The following is a 17,500-nucleotide window of genomic DNA, read 5'->3' as shown; positions in this document are numbered from 1 at the left end:
TTCTTTTCGTGCCGCTGGCCTTAAAGCGTCTTTTCTTAAAAACGGGACAAGAGGATGAGGATGAGGATGAGGATGAAGAACCCAGGAGAGCGAGAGCTCTTTTCTCTCCTTTTGTCTCCCCGTCGCCGGGTTGTTTTTTTGCTCGGCTGGTCCCAGTGTTCCCATCACACCCAGTGAATGGACGCTCCTCTCACTGCTCGCTAAGACGCCTAATGAGGGGGGACTACTTTCTGTCAATCTAAAGGCCTCTGTGTGTGTGTGTGTGAATGGGATCGGTGGGTGGCTGAGTGTGTGTGTGTGTTTGTGTGTGTGTGTGTGAATGGGATCAGTGGGTGGCTGAGTGTGTGTGTTTGTATTAAAGACGTTTTTTAACGCCACCAGCAGGTCAAAGTCTTCCCGTCTTGGTCCCGAGTGGATGGATTTTAACTTCTTGCTCTAGCGCCACCTTAAGGTTGACAGTTGTGGTTTTCGACGTGTTGTAGCGACGTGTTGTAGCGACGTGTTTAGCGACGTGTTTAGCGACGTGTTTAGCGACGTGTTTAGCGACGTGTTTAGCGACGTGTTTAGCGACGTGTTTAGCGACGTGTTGTAGCGACGTGTTTAGCGACGTGTTGTAGCGACGTGTTTAGCGACGTGTTTAGCGACGTGTTTAGCGACGTGTTTAGCGACGTGTTTAGCGACGTGTTTAGCGACGTGTTTAGCGACGTGTTGTAGCGATGTGTTGTAGCGACGTGTTTAGCGACGTGTTGTAGCGACGTGTTGTAGCGATGTGTTGTAGCGACGTGTTTAGCGACGTGTTTAGCGACGTGTTTAGCGACGTGTTGTAGCGACGTGTTGTAGCGACGTGTTGTAGCGACGTGTTTAGCGACGTGTTTAGCGACGTGTTTAGCGACGTGTTTAGCGACGTGTTGTAGCGACGTGTTGTAGCGATGTGTTGTAGCGACGTGTTTAGCGACGTGTTTAGCGACGTGTTTAGCGACGTGTGTAGCGACGTGTTGTAGCGACGTGTTGTAGCGACGTGTTGTAGCGACGTGTTTAGCGACGTGTTTAGCGACGTGTTTAGCGACGTGTGTAGCGACGTGTTGTAGCGACGTGTTGTAGCGATGTGTTGTAGCGACGTGTTTAGCGACGTGTTGTAGCGATGTGTTGTAGCGACGTGTTTAGCGACGTGTTGTAGCTATGCAGCAACGTTGTAGCGGGTTAGCTTCCATATGAACTAAACTAAACTTGATATCACAACAACTTTGTTGCCATGTGTGGCAGCTTTGTTTGGTTCACATCTGTAACCAGTGTAACATTTAAGTACCATGAAATTAGCTAGTTGGCTAGTTAGCCCGCTTGCTAATTCCACCATGCTTTCATGCCACACTGAGCCGACCAGCAGGCGGGTGTCCACCATTCTACTCCAATTTCTAAACAAGGTGACCACCAGATGACTCATGTGAGGCCCAGTTTAACCAGTAATTATAACCGCATCAAAATAACCGTCTCATACAATAATGACTCATATTTTAAATGGGTAGCAGCAGGTTGCCGGGAGGTTTTTTATTTTACATCCTAACACACAAAATAACAGACCTCAGGTTCCCGCTGGTCGCCTCTTTATACCCCACCCTTCCCCAAACCATCAGCCGCCCGGAGGCAGAAACACACCCTCGCGCTGCGTGTGCAGACTAATGAGCTCGTTCCCTCGCTCGGACAATAAGCAGCAGTTTCCCCCGAGGCCGCTTCCAGGAAACGAACACAAAGCTTCATCGTGGTGTCGAGGAAAAGAACGTGTAAAAAGAATAAAGATAAGTGTTCGTGGAGCACCTGTGGCAGGACTCGAGATAAAGAGAGAGGATAGTTTGGGATAGTTGGGTCTATTTTTGTACGTAACACGCATACCGTTTATGCATTGAGACAAAATATACTTAAAACATAAAACACAGAATTCCTCCCTTTTCATTCCATTGAGTCAAACACAGTAAAACATTTATTATGAGAGCAGATCTGCAGTAACAGTCTGGTAACTTACTAGCTAACGTTACTAGCTCTCCTCCTGTTGGTCTAAACACTGATTGGTTGTTTACGATGTCACATGATCAGAGACCAGAGATCTCCGTTACACCGCGACTGGACGTCGTAGTTTTAAAGTCTGAAGATTTCTACGTAAATAACTGTAACATAAATAACTGTAACATAAATAACGGTAACATAAATAACGGTAACATAAATAACGGTAACATAAATAACGGTAATATAAATAACGGTGTGCTTGTTGGCCTCGACTTCCTCAAATTGACCAAACGTCCGTCTGAAAGATGAAAACCAGCAACGCGTCTTTTCTCTCCGACAACGCGCCCGAACAAAGCAACTCGCTCGAAGGATGAGGGAGTTGCGTAAGAATCCAGGGGCCCGTTTCCTATCCTTCTCTTTCCTGACGCTGCCATCTGGAAGAGGATGACATCATCCCTTTCTTCCTCTTCCCAGAATCCCCCCGAGACGCAGAGCGGATATTTCCTCGAGGCCTCGGTCAGATAGAGGCAGAGGCCACGATCACGGAGAGGTGAGGAAGACGCCTTCCTCTTCCCAGAACGCCTCGTCCAGCGCAGCTCGGTTCCCACGACGCCGGTTGTTTGTCTTGACTCTCGTTGAACCAGACGTGGACTCGTCTCTTTTCATCTGAAAAGGAAAGCGTTCCTTCACCTCGTTGTTCTTTTTCCATCCGTGTTCATGAACTGTGGAATAATGAAGCCGGATTGTTTCGGTTGTAGCACAGCGAGAGGTTGGTGTTGGGGTTAGACCAAAATAATAAAGATCATACGAAACGGGGACTTTAGTTTCTGTCTTTGGTTGTGGTTTATTATTGTTTATCTATGTCCAAAAAAGACATCGTTGTTCATTCCACCTTCTTGTACAAACAAGTCTCTCTTTGTTCAAATGCTTCCAGGAGAAAACGTTGTAATATTTCATCATCACTCCGGTCCGGGGTTGAAGAATGTTGTTTTGTTTCCTGTCTTCAGCTTCTGTCACTTCAGGAGGAAACGAGGATGAAACCGAGTCCAGATTACGAGAAAGATTAGAATCTAAACCAAATAATCGTGTTTGTTACATCTTTGATTTCAACAGCCTCATAGACAGATGTAAGAAGAGATGTAAGGGACGCACAAAACAACCACAGACACACAAAACAACCACAGACACACAAAACGACCACAAGAGGTTAAACTGGGCCTCTGGGCCTCGGTACCCACGATGGGAATCAGCATCTCTAAGTTGTTAGCCAGTGACTTCTGGGTGCTCTAGACATAATGTGTGTTTTATGACGTTTTAATCCACCCGCAGACGGCCGGTTCCACAACACATTTCAGGAAGTATTTCTCCTCTCGCCGCGGTGAATTCCATCCAAGTGAACTTTTTATGTGTTTGAGTCTGAATCAAGAATCCTTCAAGAAAGAGCCTGAAAGTCATTATGGTGTTCAATCGGAGAAATGAAGTAAATATAACATATTAAAGCCAGTTAGTTGTTTATTATTTATGTATTATTTGTGTTCTTTGGCTGACGTTGTGAGCGCGTTCCTCTCGACACGTCGTGACGTCGGGGAAATCCTCCAGAAACGAAATCAGAAACAGTTACGTGAAAGAAGAAATGTTTTAGATTTACTGTCGATCTTTAATCAGTTCCATCCTCCTCGCTGCTCTCACGGGTTGTCACAAAGCGTGTATCCCTCCTCCTGAGAAAGTAGGTCTGAACATTTACAACATCTGTCACAGCTGATTGCGTGTTTCACGTGATGAACAAGCACAACTAAAAACATACAAAACGACCTCAAAGAGACACAAAACAACAACTACAAACATACAAAACAAACGTACAAAACAACCTCAAAGAGACACAAAACAACAACTAAAAACATACAAAACGACCTCAAAGAGACACAAAACAACTACAAACATACAAAACAAACGTACAAAACAACCTCAAAGAGACACAAAACAACTAAAAACATACAAAACGACCTCAAAGAGACACAAAACAACTACAAACATTGAAAACAAACATACAAAACGACCACAAAGAGACACAAAACAACTACAAACATACAAAACGACCTCAAAGAGACACAAAACAACTACAAACATACAAAACAAACATACAAAACAACCTCAAAGAGACACAAAACAACTACAAACATACAAAACAAACATACAAAACAACCTCAAAGAGACACAAAACAACTAAAAACATACAAAACAACCTCAAAGAGACACAAAACAACTACAAACATACAAAACAAACATACAAAACAACCTCAAAAAGACACAAAACAACTAAAAACATACAAAACAACCTCAAAGAGACACAAAACAACAACTACAAACATACAAAACGACCTCAAAGAGACACAAAACAACAACTACAAACATACAAAACAAACGTACAAAACAACCTCAAAGAGACACAAAACAACAACTAAAAACATACAAAACGACCTCAAAGAGACACAAAACAACAACTAAAAACATACAAAACGACCTCAAAGAGACACAAAACAACAACTACAAACATACAAAACAAACGTACAAAACAACCTCAAAGAGACACAAAACAACAACTAAAAACATACAAAACGACCTCAAAGAGACACAAAACAACAACTACAAACATACAAAACAAACGTACAAAACAACCTCAAAGAGACACAAAACAACAACTAAAAACATACAAAACGACCTCAAAGAGACACAAAACAACAACTAAAAACATACAAAACGACCTCAAAGAGACACAAAACAACAACTACAAACATACAAAACAAACGTACAAAACAACCTCAAAGAGACACAAAACAACAACTAAAAACATACAAAACGACCTCAAAGAGACACAAAACAACAACTAAAAACATACAAAACGACCTCAAAGAGACACAAAACAACTACAAACATACAAAACAAACGTACAAAAACAACCTCAAAGAGACACAAAACAACAACTAAAAACATACAAAACAACCTCAAAGAGACACAAAACAACTACAAACATACAAAACAAACATACAAAACGACCACAAAGAGACACAAAACAACAACTAAAAACATACAAAACAACCTCAAAGAGACACAAAACAACTAAAAACATACAAAACAACCTCAAAGAGACACAAAACAACTACAAACATACAAAACAACCTCAAAGAGACACAAAACAACTACAAACATACAAAACAACCTCAAAGAGACACAAAACAACAACTAAAAACATACAAAACGACCTCAAAGAGACACAAAACAACTACAAACATACAAAACAAACGTACAAAACAACCTCAAAGAGACACAAAACAACAACTAAAAACATACAAAACAACCTCAAAGAGACACAAAACAACTACAAACATTGAAAACAAACATACAAAACGACCACAAAGAGACACAAAACAACAACTAAAAACATACAAAACAACCTCAAAGAGACACAAAACAACTAAAAACATACAAAACAACCTCAAAGAGACACAAAACAACTACAAACATACAAAACAACCTCAAAGAGACACAAAACAACTACAAACATACAAAACAAACATACAAAACGACCACAAAGAGACACAAAACAACAACTAAAAACATACAAAACAACCTCAAAGAGACACAAAACAACTAAAAACATACAAAACAACCTCAAAGAGACACAGGAGGAAACGAGGATGAAACCGAGTCCAGATTACGAGAAAGATTAGAATCTAAACCAAATAATGATCCATCGTGTTTGTTACATCTTTGATTTCAACAGCCTCATAGACAGATGTAAGAAGAGATGTAAGGGACGCACAAAACAACCACAGACACACAAAACAACCACAGACACACAAAACGACCACAAGAGGTTAAACTGGGCCTCTGGGCCTCGGTACCCACGATGGGAATCAGCATCTCTAAGTTGTTAGCCAGTGACTTCTGGGTGCTCTAGACATAATGTGTGTTTTATGACGTTTTAATCCACCCGCAGACGGCCGGTTCCACAACACATTTCAGGAAGTATTTCTCCTCTCGCCGCGGTGAATTCCATCCAAGTGAACTTTTTATGTGTTTGAGTCTGAATCAAGAATCCTTCAAGAAAGAGCCTGAAAGTCATTATGGTGTTCAATCGGAGAAATGAAGTAAATATAACATATTAAAGCCAGTTAGTTGTTTATTATTTATGTATTATTTGTGTTCTTTGGCTGACGTTGTGAGCGCGTTCCTCTCGACACGTCGTGACGTCGGGGAAATCCTCCAGAAACGAAATCAGAAACAGTTACGTGAAAGAAGAAATGTTTTAGATTTACTGTCGATCTTTAATCAGTTCCATCCTCCTCGCTGCTCTCACGGGTTGTCACAAAGCGTGTATCCCTCCTCCTGAGAAAGTAGGTCTGAACATTTACAACATCTGTCACAGCTGATTGCGTGTTTCACGTGATGAACAAGCACAACTAAAAACATACAAAACGACCTCAAAGAGACACAAAACAACAACTACAAACATACAAAACAAACGTACAAAACAACCTCAAAGAGACACAAAACAACAACTAAAAACATACAAAACGACCTCAAAGAGACACAAAACAACTACAAACATACAAAACAAACGTACAAAACAACCTCAAAGAGACACAAAACAACTAAAAACATACAAAACGACCTCAAAGAGACACAAAACAACTACAAACATACAAAACAAACATACAAAACAACCTCAAAAAGACACAAAACAACTAAAAACATACAAAACAACCTCAAAGAGACACAAAACAACTACAAACATACAAAACAAACATACAAAACAACCTCAAAGAGACACAAAACAACTAAAAACATACAAAACAACCTCAAAGAGACACAAAACAACTACAAACATACAAAACAAACATACAAAACAACCTCAAAAAGACACAAAACAACTAAAAACATACAAAACAACCTCAAAGAGACACAAAACAAGCTTCCATTGAAGTTTATTTCTGAATGATTGTTGATATAAATGGATCGATTAGTTTCATGTTCAGTTCACCGGCTGCTGACTCTAGCTAGTGGACACGCCGAGGAACACACATAAGAGGACGTTTCCTTCTTCCTAGAATCATCACGTTACTTGATCATTATGGGATGCTTGTGCACAAGAAGAAATAAAAGACCATGTTTTCATGGCAGGGTTACTTTCTAAGTTGAATGAGCTGATGTGGTCCAGATGTCGGCGGGGAGGATCTGATGGGTTCTCCTCGCTGTCCGTGACGGAGGTTTAATGTGTTCATCCGAGCGATACGTTTCACTTCTGCTCCTCCTGCTGCTCCGTGACCTTCAAACGAGGCGGCGGTGCTCTGCTCCCTCACAGGGTCACCCAGAGGTCAAGCAGCCGGGTCCCGGGGGCCTCGAGGGGCCTCGGGGGCCTCGAGGGGCCTCGGGGGCCTCGAGGGGGTCTCGGGCCTTATGTGTGCAGGTTCACAGCATTTCCATGAATCTGGATCACCTGTCGAGTCTCTTGTCTTCTTGTCACCAGTTATAAATAACTTGATAATAAACGTTGACATTCCAAGAGCTAAATCCTCCGTTTTGCCAGATGAGTCATTTCCTGTTCATTGAAAGAAAGGAATTGTTTTTCCAGATATTAAATAACTGGAACGTTGGCTTTAAATCTGTAACCGATTTATTATCAATCCATCCAAAAGGTGACATTTCATTAAAAATCACAAATATGAACATCATTGCTCTGGAGGGAAATCAGTGGACCAGACATCAGGATTCTTCATCTGGGAAGAAGGGGTGGACTGAGACCCCCTAAACCTGTTGGTGGTTTAGAGGTCTAACCCTGACTGTTGGTGGTTTAGTGGTCTAACCCTAACTGTTGGTGGTTTAGTGGTCTAACCCTAACTGTTGGTGGTTTAGTGGTCTAACCCTAACTGTTGGTGGTTTAGAGGTCTAACCCTAACTGTTGGTGGTTTAGTGGTCTAACCCTAACTGTTGGTGGTTTAGTGGTCTAACCCTAACTGTTGGTGGTTTAGAGGTCTAACCCTAACTGTTGGTGGTTTAGTGGTCTAACCCTAACTGTTGGTGGTTTAGAGGTCTAACCCTGACTGTTGGTGGTTTAGTGGTTTAACCCTAACTGTTGGTGGTTTAGAGGTCTAACCCTAACTGTTGGTGGTTTAGTGGTCTAACCCTAACTGTTGGTGGTTTAGTGGTCTAACCCTAACTGTTGGTGGTTTAGAGGTCTAACCCTGACTGTTGGTGGTTTAGTGGTTTAACCCTAACTGTTGGTGGTTTAGTGGTCTAACCCTAACTGTTGGTGGTTTAGTGGTCTAACCCTAACTGTTGGTGGTTTAGAGGTCTAACCCTAACTGTTGGTGGTTTAGTGGTTTAACCCTAACTGTTGGTGGTTTAGTGGTCTAGACCTAACTGTTGGTGGTTTAGTGGTCTAACCCTAACTGTTGGTGGTTTAGTGGTCTAACCCTAACTGTTGGTGGTTTAGTGGTCTAACCCTGACTGTTGGTGGTTTAGTGGTTTAACCCTAACTGTTGGTGGTTTAGTGGTCTAACCCTGACTGTTGGTGGTTTAGTGGTCTAACCCTAACTGTTGGTGGTTTAGAGGTCTAACCCTAACTGTTGGTGGTTTAGTGGTTTAACCCTAACTGTTGGTGGTTTAGTGGTCTAACCCTAACTGTTGGTGGTTTAGAGGTCTAACCCTGACTGTTGGTGGTTTAGTGGTTTAACCCTAACTGTTGGTGGTTTAGTGGTCTAACCCTAACTGTTGGTGGTTTAGAGGTCTAACCCTGACTGTTGGTGGTTTAGTGGTTTAACCCTAACTGTTGGTGGTTTAGAGGTCTAACCCTGACTGTTGGTGGTTTAGTGGTTTAACCCTAACTGTTGGTGGTTTAGAGGTCTAACCCTAACTGTTGGTGGTTTAGTGGTCTAACCCTAACTGTTGGTGGTTTAGAGGTCTAACCCTGACTGTTGGTGGTTTAGTGGTCTAACCCTAACTGTTGGTGGTTTAGTGGTCTAACCCTAACTGTTGGTGGTTTAGTGGTCTAACCCTGACTGTTGGTGGTTTAGTGGTTTAACCCTAACTGTTGGTGGTTTAGTGGTCTAACCCTGACTGTTGGTGGTTTAGTGGTCTAACCCTAACTGTTGGTGGTTTAGAGGTCTAACCCTAACTGTTGGTGGTTTAGTGGTCTAACCCTGACTGTTGGTGGTTTAGTGGTCTAACCCTAACTGTTGGTGGTTTAGTGGTCTAACCCTGACTGTTGGTGGTTTAGTGGTCTAACCCTGACTGTTGGTGGTTTAGTAGTTATTAGAACCCACTCTTACTTCCAGGTAGTTTGATGAAGGAGGTTCAACGGGACGTCGACAGAGGAAAGAGGGCGACACTAGATTAAGATTTAAGAAAGCAGAGACGAGAACCGGACTTCATGTGAACGTGAGAAGACGACAGCCGGGATCAGAATGACGGAGGGAGGAGGGATCAAACCATGGAGAGGATTAGAGGGTCGGCCGAGACCAGATATAAGGATGTCACGGCGAGAGGAAGACTCTAAGGAAGACTGTGAGGAAGACTGTGAGGAAGGAGGAAGACTGTGAGAAAGACTGTGAGGAAGGAGGAAGACTGTGAGAAAGACTGTGAGGAAGGAGGAAGACTGTGAGAAAGACTGTGAAGAAGACTCTGAGGAAGACTGTGAGGAAGGAGGAAGACTCTGAGGAAGGCGGAGGCTGTGATTGGTCAGAAGTGTCTCAGCAGCGTCTTTGACCTGCAGCACTAGTTTCCTCTCCTTTTGAATTCAGAACGTCCATTTCCACGAACAGAGGAAGCTCCACACAAAGACTTTCTATTTCGGGCGGCCGCGTTCTTGTTATTCATTAAATGTTAAATCTTTCCGTCTGCATCGTAACGACACAACGGGGACGGATACGATCTGAAACCGCGATGGAGGTCCAGACTGCAGGTGGAGCAGGAAGCTGATAACCATGGCAACCGGTTCCCCTCCTCCCTCCTCAGGGTATCTCTTCAAGGCGTTACTTACTGGTAAACAGGGCTCTTCAACGTCGTCCAGGCCAAGGACAAAGAGACAGGAAGTGACCACGAAGAGACAGGAAATGACCACGAAGAGACAGGAAATGACCACGGAGAGACAGGAAATGACCACGAAGAGACAGGAAATGACCACGGAGAGACAGGAAATGACCACGGAGAGACAGGAAATGACCACGAAGAGACCACGAAGAGACAGGAAATGACCACGGAGAGACAGGAAATGACCACGAAGAGACAGGAAATGACCATGAAGAGACAGGAAATGACCACGGAGAGACAGGAAATGACCACGAAGAGACAGGAAATGACCACGGAGAGACAGGAAATGACCACGGAGAGACAGGAAATGACCACGAAGAGACAGGAAATGACCACAAAGAGACCGGAAATGACCACGAAGAGACAGGAAATGACCACGGAGAGACAGGAAATGACCACAAATAGACTGGATGACCACGAAGAGACAGGAAATGACCACGGAGAGACACAACATGACCACAAAGAGACACACAATGACCTCAAAGAGACACACAATGACTACAAAGAGACACAACATGACCACAAAGAGACACAACATGACCACAAAGAGACACACAATGACCACAAAGAGACACAACGTGACCACAAAGAGACACAACATGACCACAAAGAGACACACAATGACCACAAAGAGACACAACGTGACCACAAAGAGACACAACATGACCACAAAGAGACACACAATGACCACAATGACCACAAAGAGACACACAACCAGCTCAAACAGACTCAAGCCGTCTTGGTATCTCTGTTGTGCGTTAAAGCAGCCGACATGCCGAGTGTCAGCAGCGACTTCCTCTTTGATCAAACTAAACTCTGGTCCAGCGACCTCAACATGATGAATGGCCCCGTTTCCCTCGTGAGCTGCTCACGGAGGTCCTGCAGAAGGAAGACGTTTGATTCGATTGGCTTAGACGTGAAGGTTGTTCATCTCCTAGAACTGTTTGAGACTGTATGTCTGATTTCCACAAACAATCTGGTATCATTATCATGCGTGTTTATTTAATATGATGGAAGTTACAGTTTCACACTCATGACGGGGACGTTCTTGTTTTTCTCACGAAGTAAATGTTCTCTGAGAACCTGTCTCTTTATTTATGGTCTAGTGGACTCTCTGAGTGTACAGACTTGTGCTCGCTGCCATCTATGATTCATAAGTCAGACCTCTAGATATCGTGCCGGAGCGGCCAAAAGATCTCTAGTCTGTGTTTCCATGAGTTAACTGGTGAAGTCATTTCTTCTTAAGAGCGTCTGTTGCTCTTTAAGGGGGCGACTCCTCTGGTTGTATAGAAGTCTATGCTTCATGTGTTAAAGCTGCATTCTCTCTCCTGACCACCAGGGGGCGACTCCTCTGGTTGTATAGAAGTCGATGCTTCATGTGTTAAAGCTGCATTCTCTCTCCTGACCACCAGGGGGCGACTCCTCTGGTTGTATAGAAGTCTATGCTTCATGTGTTAAAGCTGCATTCTCTCTCCTGACCACCAGGGGGCGACTCCTCTGGTTGTATAGAAGTCTATGCTTCATGTGTTAAAGCTGCATTCTCTCTCCTGACCACCAGGGGGCGACTCCTCTGGTTGTATAGAAGTCTATGCTTCATGTGTTAAAGCTGCATTCTCTCTCCTGACCACCAGGGGGCGACTCCTCTGGTTGTATAGAAGTCTATGCTTCATGTGTTAAAGCTGCATTCTCTCTCCTGACCACCAGGGGGCGACTTCTCTGGTTGTATAGAAGTCTATGCTTCATGTGTTAAAGCTGCATTCTCTCTACTGACCACCAGGGGGCGACTCCTCTGGTTGTATAGAAGTCTATGCTTCATGTGTTAAAGCTGCATTCTCTCTCCTGACCACCAGGGGGCGACTCTCTCCTGACCACCAGGGGGCGACTCCTCTGGTTGTATAGAAGTCTATGCTTCATGTGTTAAAGCTGCATTCTCTCTACTGACCACCAGGGGGCGACTCCTCTGGTTGTATAGAAGTCTATGATTCATGTGTTAAAGCTGCATTCTCTCTCCTGACCACCAGGGGGTGACTCCTCTGGTTGTATAGAAGTCTATGCTTCATGTGTTAAAGCTGCATTCTCTCTCCTGACCACCAGGGGGCGACTCCTCTGGTTGTAAAGTGTCTAATGTGTCTCCATCTCTCTTTCCAGCTGACCGGTCGACGTCCTTCCAACTTTAAAATCTTTCTCTCGTCGGTTCAGAGATGCCGGAGCCGGGAGCCGGCGGGCCGATGCCCCCTCGGACGTTGCTGCTGTGTCTCCTGCCGCTGCTGTGTGACGCCGGCTGGAGGCAAACCGGGCCCCGGCTGCAGCTCTCCCACTCAGGTAGGAACAAGCCGGCCCTCAGGACAGGGCGGAGTCACGCAGAACAAGTGGGCGTGTCCCAGTACCTAAAGGTTAAAGGTCTGGTAGCGCACCAGCTGCTGTGAGCTAGTCGGTTTAGCCGCGTTAGCCGGGGTAAAGAAGCTCAACGGTTCATTCCACCTTAACCGCTGCAGTCCCAGCTCGGAGGTCTGGATCCAGTTTGAGGTCTTCTCCCACAGAAATGATGACGTCCTCCGACATGCAGGAGAAGAACCAATGGAGAACCTCGAGGTCTCAGTTAACCTCTGGAGGCGGATAAAGTGGGAGATGAACAGATGATCAACGTGGGAGGTGAAGCTGTGTTGACGGGTTCACGCTGCCAATTAAGATGTTTAATTAGATTAAATGCCTGCAGACAACCGTCATTTCCAGACTTCAGGTTGTTTCAGGTCAGATTCGTGGTGAAGAACCCAAAACCAGGTTTCCATGAGCTGAAGCTTTGGTGGGAAGCAGACGTGCTGAAACATCTAGACGTTCTGCAGCTCGAGAGGAACTCTTCTATTCAAAGAAGTGCTGCCGAAGCTAAAGTGTTTGTGTTTCAGCTTAACTCGTTTCAACTTAACTCGTTTCAACTTAACACGTTTCAACTTAACTCGTTTCAACTTAACTCGTTTCAACTTAACACGTTTCAACTTAACTCGTTTCAACTTAACTCGTTTTAACTTAACACGTTTCAACTTAACTCGTTTCAACTTAACTCGTTTTAACTTAACACGTTTCAACTTAACACGTTTCAACTTAACACGTTTCAACTTAACTCGTTTAAACACCTTAAATGGAACTCGTCTTCCACTCACTTTAAAAACACGGTTGCTCAGCAACCGGCAACTCTTCTGGAGCCGGCAACTGTTTCCTATTCAGCAGCAATTAGTTCAGGGAGGCCGGTTTCACGGCCTGACGCCCAGTGAGGCGTTTGTGACTGGATGAATGAATGAATGAATAGATGAATAAATAGATGAATGAATAACTGACTGAATGAATGACTGAATGAATAACTGACTGAATGACTGACTGAATGAATGACTGACTGAATGACTGAATGAATGAATGGATGAATGAATGACTGAATGAATGAATGAATGAATGAATAACTGACTGAATGACTGACTGAATGAATGACTGACTGAATGACTGAATGAATGAATGGATGAATGAATGACTGAATGAATGACTGAATGGATGAATGAATGACTGACTGAATAAATGAATGAATGACTGAATGGATGAATAAATAGATGAATGAATGGATGAATAAATGACTGAATGAATAACTGACTGAATGACTGACTGAATGAATGACTGACTGAATGACTGACTGACTGAATGAATGAATAAATGGATGAATGAATGACTGGATGAATGAATAACTGACTGAATGAATGACTGAATGAATAACTGACTGAATGACTGACTGACTGAATGAATGACTGACTGAATGACTGACTGAATGAATGACTGACTGACTGAATGAATGACTGAATGAATAACTGACTGAATGAATGACTGAATGAATAACTGACTGACTGAATGAATGACTGAATCACTGACTGAATGACTGACTGAATGAATGAATGACTGACTGACTGAATGACTGAATGAATAACTGACTGAATGAATGACTGAATGAATAACTGACTGAATGACTGACTGAATGAATGACTGACTGAATGACTGACTGAATGAATGACTGACTGACTGAATGAATGACTGAATGAATAACTGACTGAATGAATGACTGAATGAATGACTGACTGACTGACTGAATGAATGACTGAATGAATAACTGACTGAATGAATGACTGAATGAATAACTGACTGAATGAATAACTGACTGACTGAATGAATGACTGAATCACTGACTGAATGACTGACTGAATGAATGACTGACTGACTGAATGAATGACTGAATGAATAACTGACTGAATGAATGACTGAATGAATAACTGACTGAATGACTGACTGAATGAATGAATGACTGAATCACTGAATGAATGACTGAATCACTGAATGAATGACTGAATCACTGAATGAATGAATGGGTGAATGGAGTCAGTGAAGCAGCGACTGTGGTCTGAGTGAAAGGGGGAGGGGCTTCGGAGTGGTCTTCACCGACACGACGGGCGAAACCGGGAAGTCACGAAAGGTCGTTTCATTAAAGAAAATCACACGCAGATTATTTCACTATTTTTTTCACTATTCTTCAGGACAAAGTAGCCAAAGAACAATTAGATGTTTTAGTGTAAACACACTTTCATTATTTATATTTGCTTCCTTTGATTATTTCCTCACACAAAGTTTAGTTTGAACGATAAGAAACAACCAGAAGAACAATGTGTGTGTGTGTGTGTGTGTGTGTGTGTGTGTGCGTGTTTGTGTGTGTGTCTGTGTGTGTGTGCGTGCGCGTGTGTGTGTATTTGTGCGTGTTTGTGTGTGTGCGCGTTTGTGTGTGTCTGTGTGTGTGTGTGTGTTTGTGTCTGTGTGTGTGTGTGTGTGTGTGTCTGTCTGTGTGTCTGTCTGTGTGTGTGTCTGTGTGTGTGTCTGTGTCTGTGTGTGTGTGTGTGTGTGTGTCTGTGTGTGTGTGTGTGTGTGTGTGTGTGTTGTGTCTGTGTGTGTGTTTGTGTCTGTGTGTGTGTGTGTGTGTCTGTCTGTGTGTGTGTCTGTGTGTGTGTCTGTGTCTGTGTGTGTGTGTGTGTGTGTGTGTGTGTGTGTGTGTGTGTGTGTGCGTGTTTGTGTGTGTGTCTGTGTCTGTGTGTGTGTGCGTGCGCGTGTGTGTGTATTTGTGCGTGTTTGTGTGTGTGCGCGTTTGTGTGTGTCTGTGTGTGTGTGTGTGTGTGTGTTTGTGTCTGTGTGTGTGTGTGTGTGTGTGTGTGTCTGTCTGTGTGTCTGTCTGTGTGTGTGTCTGTGTGTGTGTCTGTGTCTGTGTGTGTGTGTGTGTGTGTGTGTGTCTGTGTGTGTGTGTGTGTGTGTGTGTTTTGTGTCTGTGTGTGTGTTTGTGTCTGTGTGTGTGGTGTGTGTGTCTGTCTGTGTGTGTGTCTGTGTGTGTGTCTGTGTCTGTGTCTGTGTCTGTGTGTGTGTGTGTGTGTGTGTGTGTGTGTGTCTGTGTGTGTGTGTGTGTCTGTCTGTGTGTGTGTCTGTGTGTGTGTGTGTGTCTGTGTCTGTGTGTGTGTGTGTGTGTGTGTGTGTGTGTGTCTGTGTGTGTGTGTGTGTGTGTGTCTGTCTGTGTGTGTGTCTGTGTGTGTGTCTGTGTCTGTGTGTGTGTGTGTGTGTGTGTGTGTCTGTGTCTGTGTGTGTGTGTGTGTGTGTCTGTGTGTGTGTGTGTGTGTGTGTGTGTGTGTGTGTGTGTGTGTGTTACTAACAGTAGCAGCTCAGTGGTTTTAATGGCAGTAAAGTGAACTCTGTTAATGAAGACTTGATTCTCGCTGCGTTTGTAGCTGCAGGATCAACATTAAACACACTATTAAGATTTTATGAGGCAGCTACTCAGACAGGAGCTTCAGGGCAACGAACACACACACACACACACTGAGGGAGACAGTGTGTGTGTGTGTGTGTGTGTGTGTGTGTGTGCGTCACAGCTGACCCAGTGTTTGACCTGAACAGGAATCCAGAGAGACCAGCCCTCATCCTGCAGGGAGACACACTCGGTTAGCCTTTACAGGAGTGTGTGTGTGTGTGTGTGTGTGTGTGTGTGTGTGTGTGTGTGTGTGTGTGTGTGTGTGTGTGACTCAAACAGAGAGGCCGCTAACAGAAGTTTGATGTTAAATAACTTGTGACACTGTATCTTCTCTCATATTTAATAATCCTGAATATAAACGTGCCACAGATCGTAGAGAGACTTCAACCCTTCTGCTTGAGGTTCCTTCATCGTCCAGTTAGACCAAAGGTTCTGAACCACGGAACGTCACAAGTCTGGAATAGAAGTCTATGCTTCATGTGTTAAAGCTGCATTCTCTCTACTGACCACCAGGGGGCGACTCCTCTGGTTGTATAGAAGTCTATGCTTCATGTGTTAAAGCTGCATTCTCTCTACTGACCACCAGGGGGCGACTCCTCTGGTTGTATAGAAGTCTATGCTTCATGTTTAAAGCTGCATTCTCTCTACTGACCACCAGGGGGCGACTCCTCTGGTTGTATAGAAGTCTATGCTTCATGTGTTAAAGCTGTATTCTCTCTACTGACCACCAGGGGGCGACTCCTCTGGTTGTATAGAAGTCTATGGTTCATGTGTTAAAGCTGCATTCTCTCTACTGACCACCAGGGGGCGACTCCTCTGGTTGTATAGAAGTCTATGCTTCATGTGTTAAAGCTGTATTCTCTCTACTGACCACCAGGGGGTGACTCCTCTGGTTGTATAGAAGTCTATGGTTCATGTGTTAAAGCTGCATTCTCTCTACTGACCACCAGGGGGGCGACTCCTCTGGTTGTATAGAAGTCTATGCTTCATGTGTTAAAGCTGTATTCTCTCTACTGACCACTAGGGGGTGACTCCTCTGGTTGTATAGAAGTCTATGGTTCATGTGTTAAAGCTGCATTCTCTCTACTGACCACCAGGGGGCGACTCCTCTGGTTGTATAGAAGTCTATGCTTCACGTGTTAAAGCTGTATTCTCTCTACTGACCACCAGGGGGTGACTCCTCTGGTTGTATAGAAGTCTATGGTTCATGTGTTAAAGCTGTATTCTCTCTACTGACCACCAGGGGGTGACTCCTCTGGTTGTATAGAAGTCTATGGTTCATGTGTTAAAGCTGCATTCTCTCTACTGACCACCAGGGGGCGACTCCTCTGGTTGTATAGAAGTCTATGCTTCATGTGTTAAAGCTGCATTCTCTCTACTGACCACCAGGGGGAGACTCCTCTGGTTGTATAGAAGTCTATGCTTCATGTGTTAAAGTTGCATTCTCTCTACTGACCACCAGGGGGAGACTCCTCTGGTTGTATAGAAGCCTATGCTTCATGTGTTAAAGCTGCATTCTCTCTCCTGACCACCAGGGGGAGACTCCTCTGGTTGTATAGAAGTCTATGCTTCATGTGTTAAAGCTGCATTCTCTCTCCT

The 17,500-nt window shown here is 43.9% G+C and overlaps 1 protein-coding gene across 2 annotated transcripts in view; it reads left to right on the top strand.

The window, feature by feature from the left end:
- si:dkey-49n23.1 (semaphorin-3D) overlaps positions 1-17,500 on the top strand; it is a 69,478-nt gene that overhangs the window by 19,550 nt on the left and 32,428 nt on the right. The window contains exon 2 of one of the 2 annotated variants that reach the window (XM_034532426.1): positions 12,235-12,408. In XM_034532426.1, coding sequence (XP_034388317.1) covers positions 12,288-12,408 — 121 coding nt within the window. In that variant the 5' untranslated portion in view covers positions 12,235-12,287. The remainder of the gene's footprint in view (positions 1-12,234; positions 12,409-17,500) is intronic. The other variant, XM_034532427.1, reaches the window with a different exon arrangement.

This window comes from Cyclopterus lumpus, chromosome 5 (assembly GCF_009769545.1).
Source record: "Cyclopterus lumpus isolate fCycLum1 chromosome 5, fCycLum1.pri, whole genome shotgun sequence".
NCBI classification, from domain to species: domain Eukaryota; kingdom Metazoa; phylum Chordata; class Actinopteri; order Perciformes; family Cyclopteridae; genus Cyclopterus; species Cyclopterus lumpus.
Note: the sequence above shows the minus strand (reverse complement) of the source record. Positions and strands in the feature narration are given on the sequence as shown.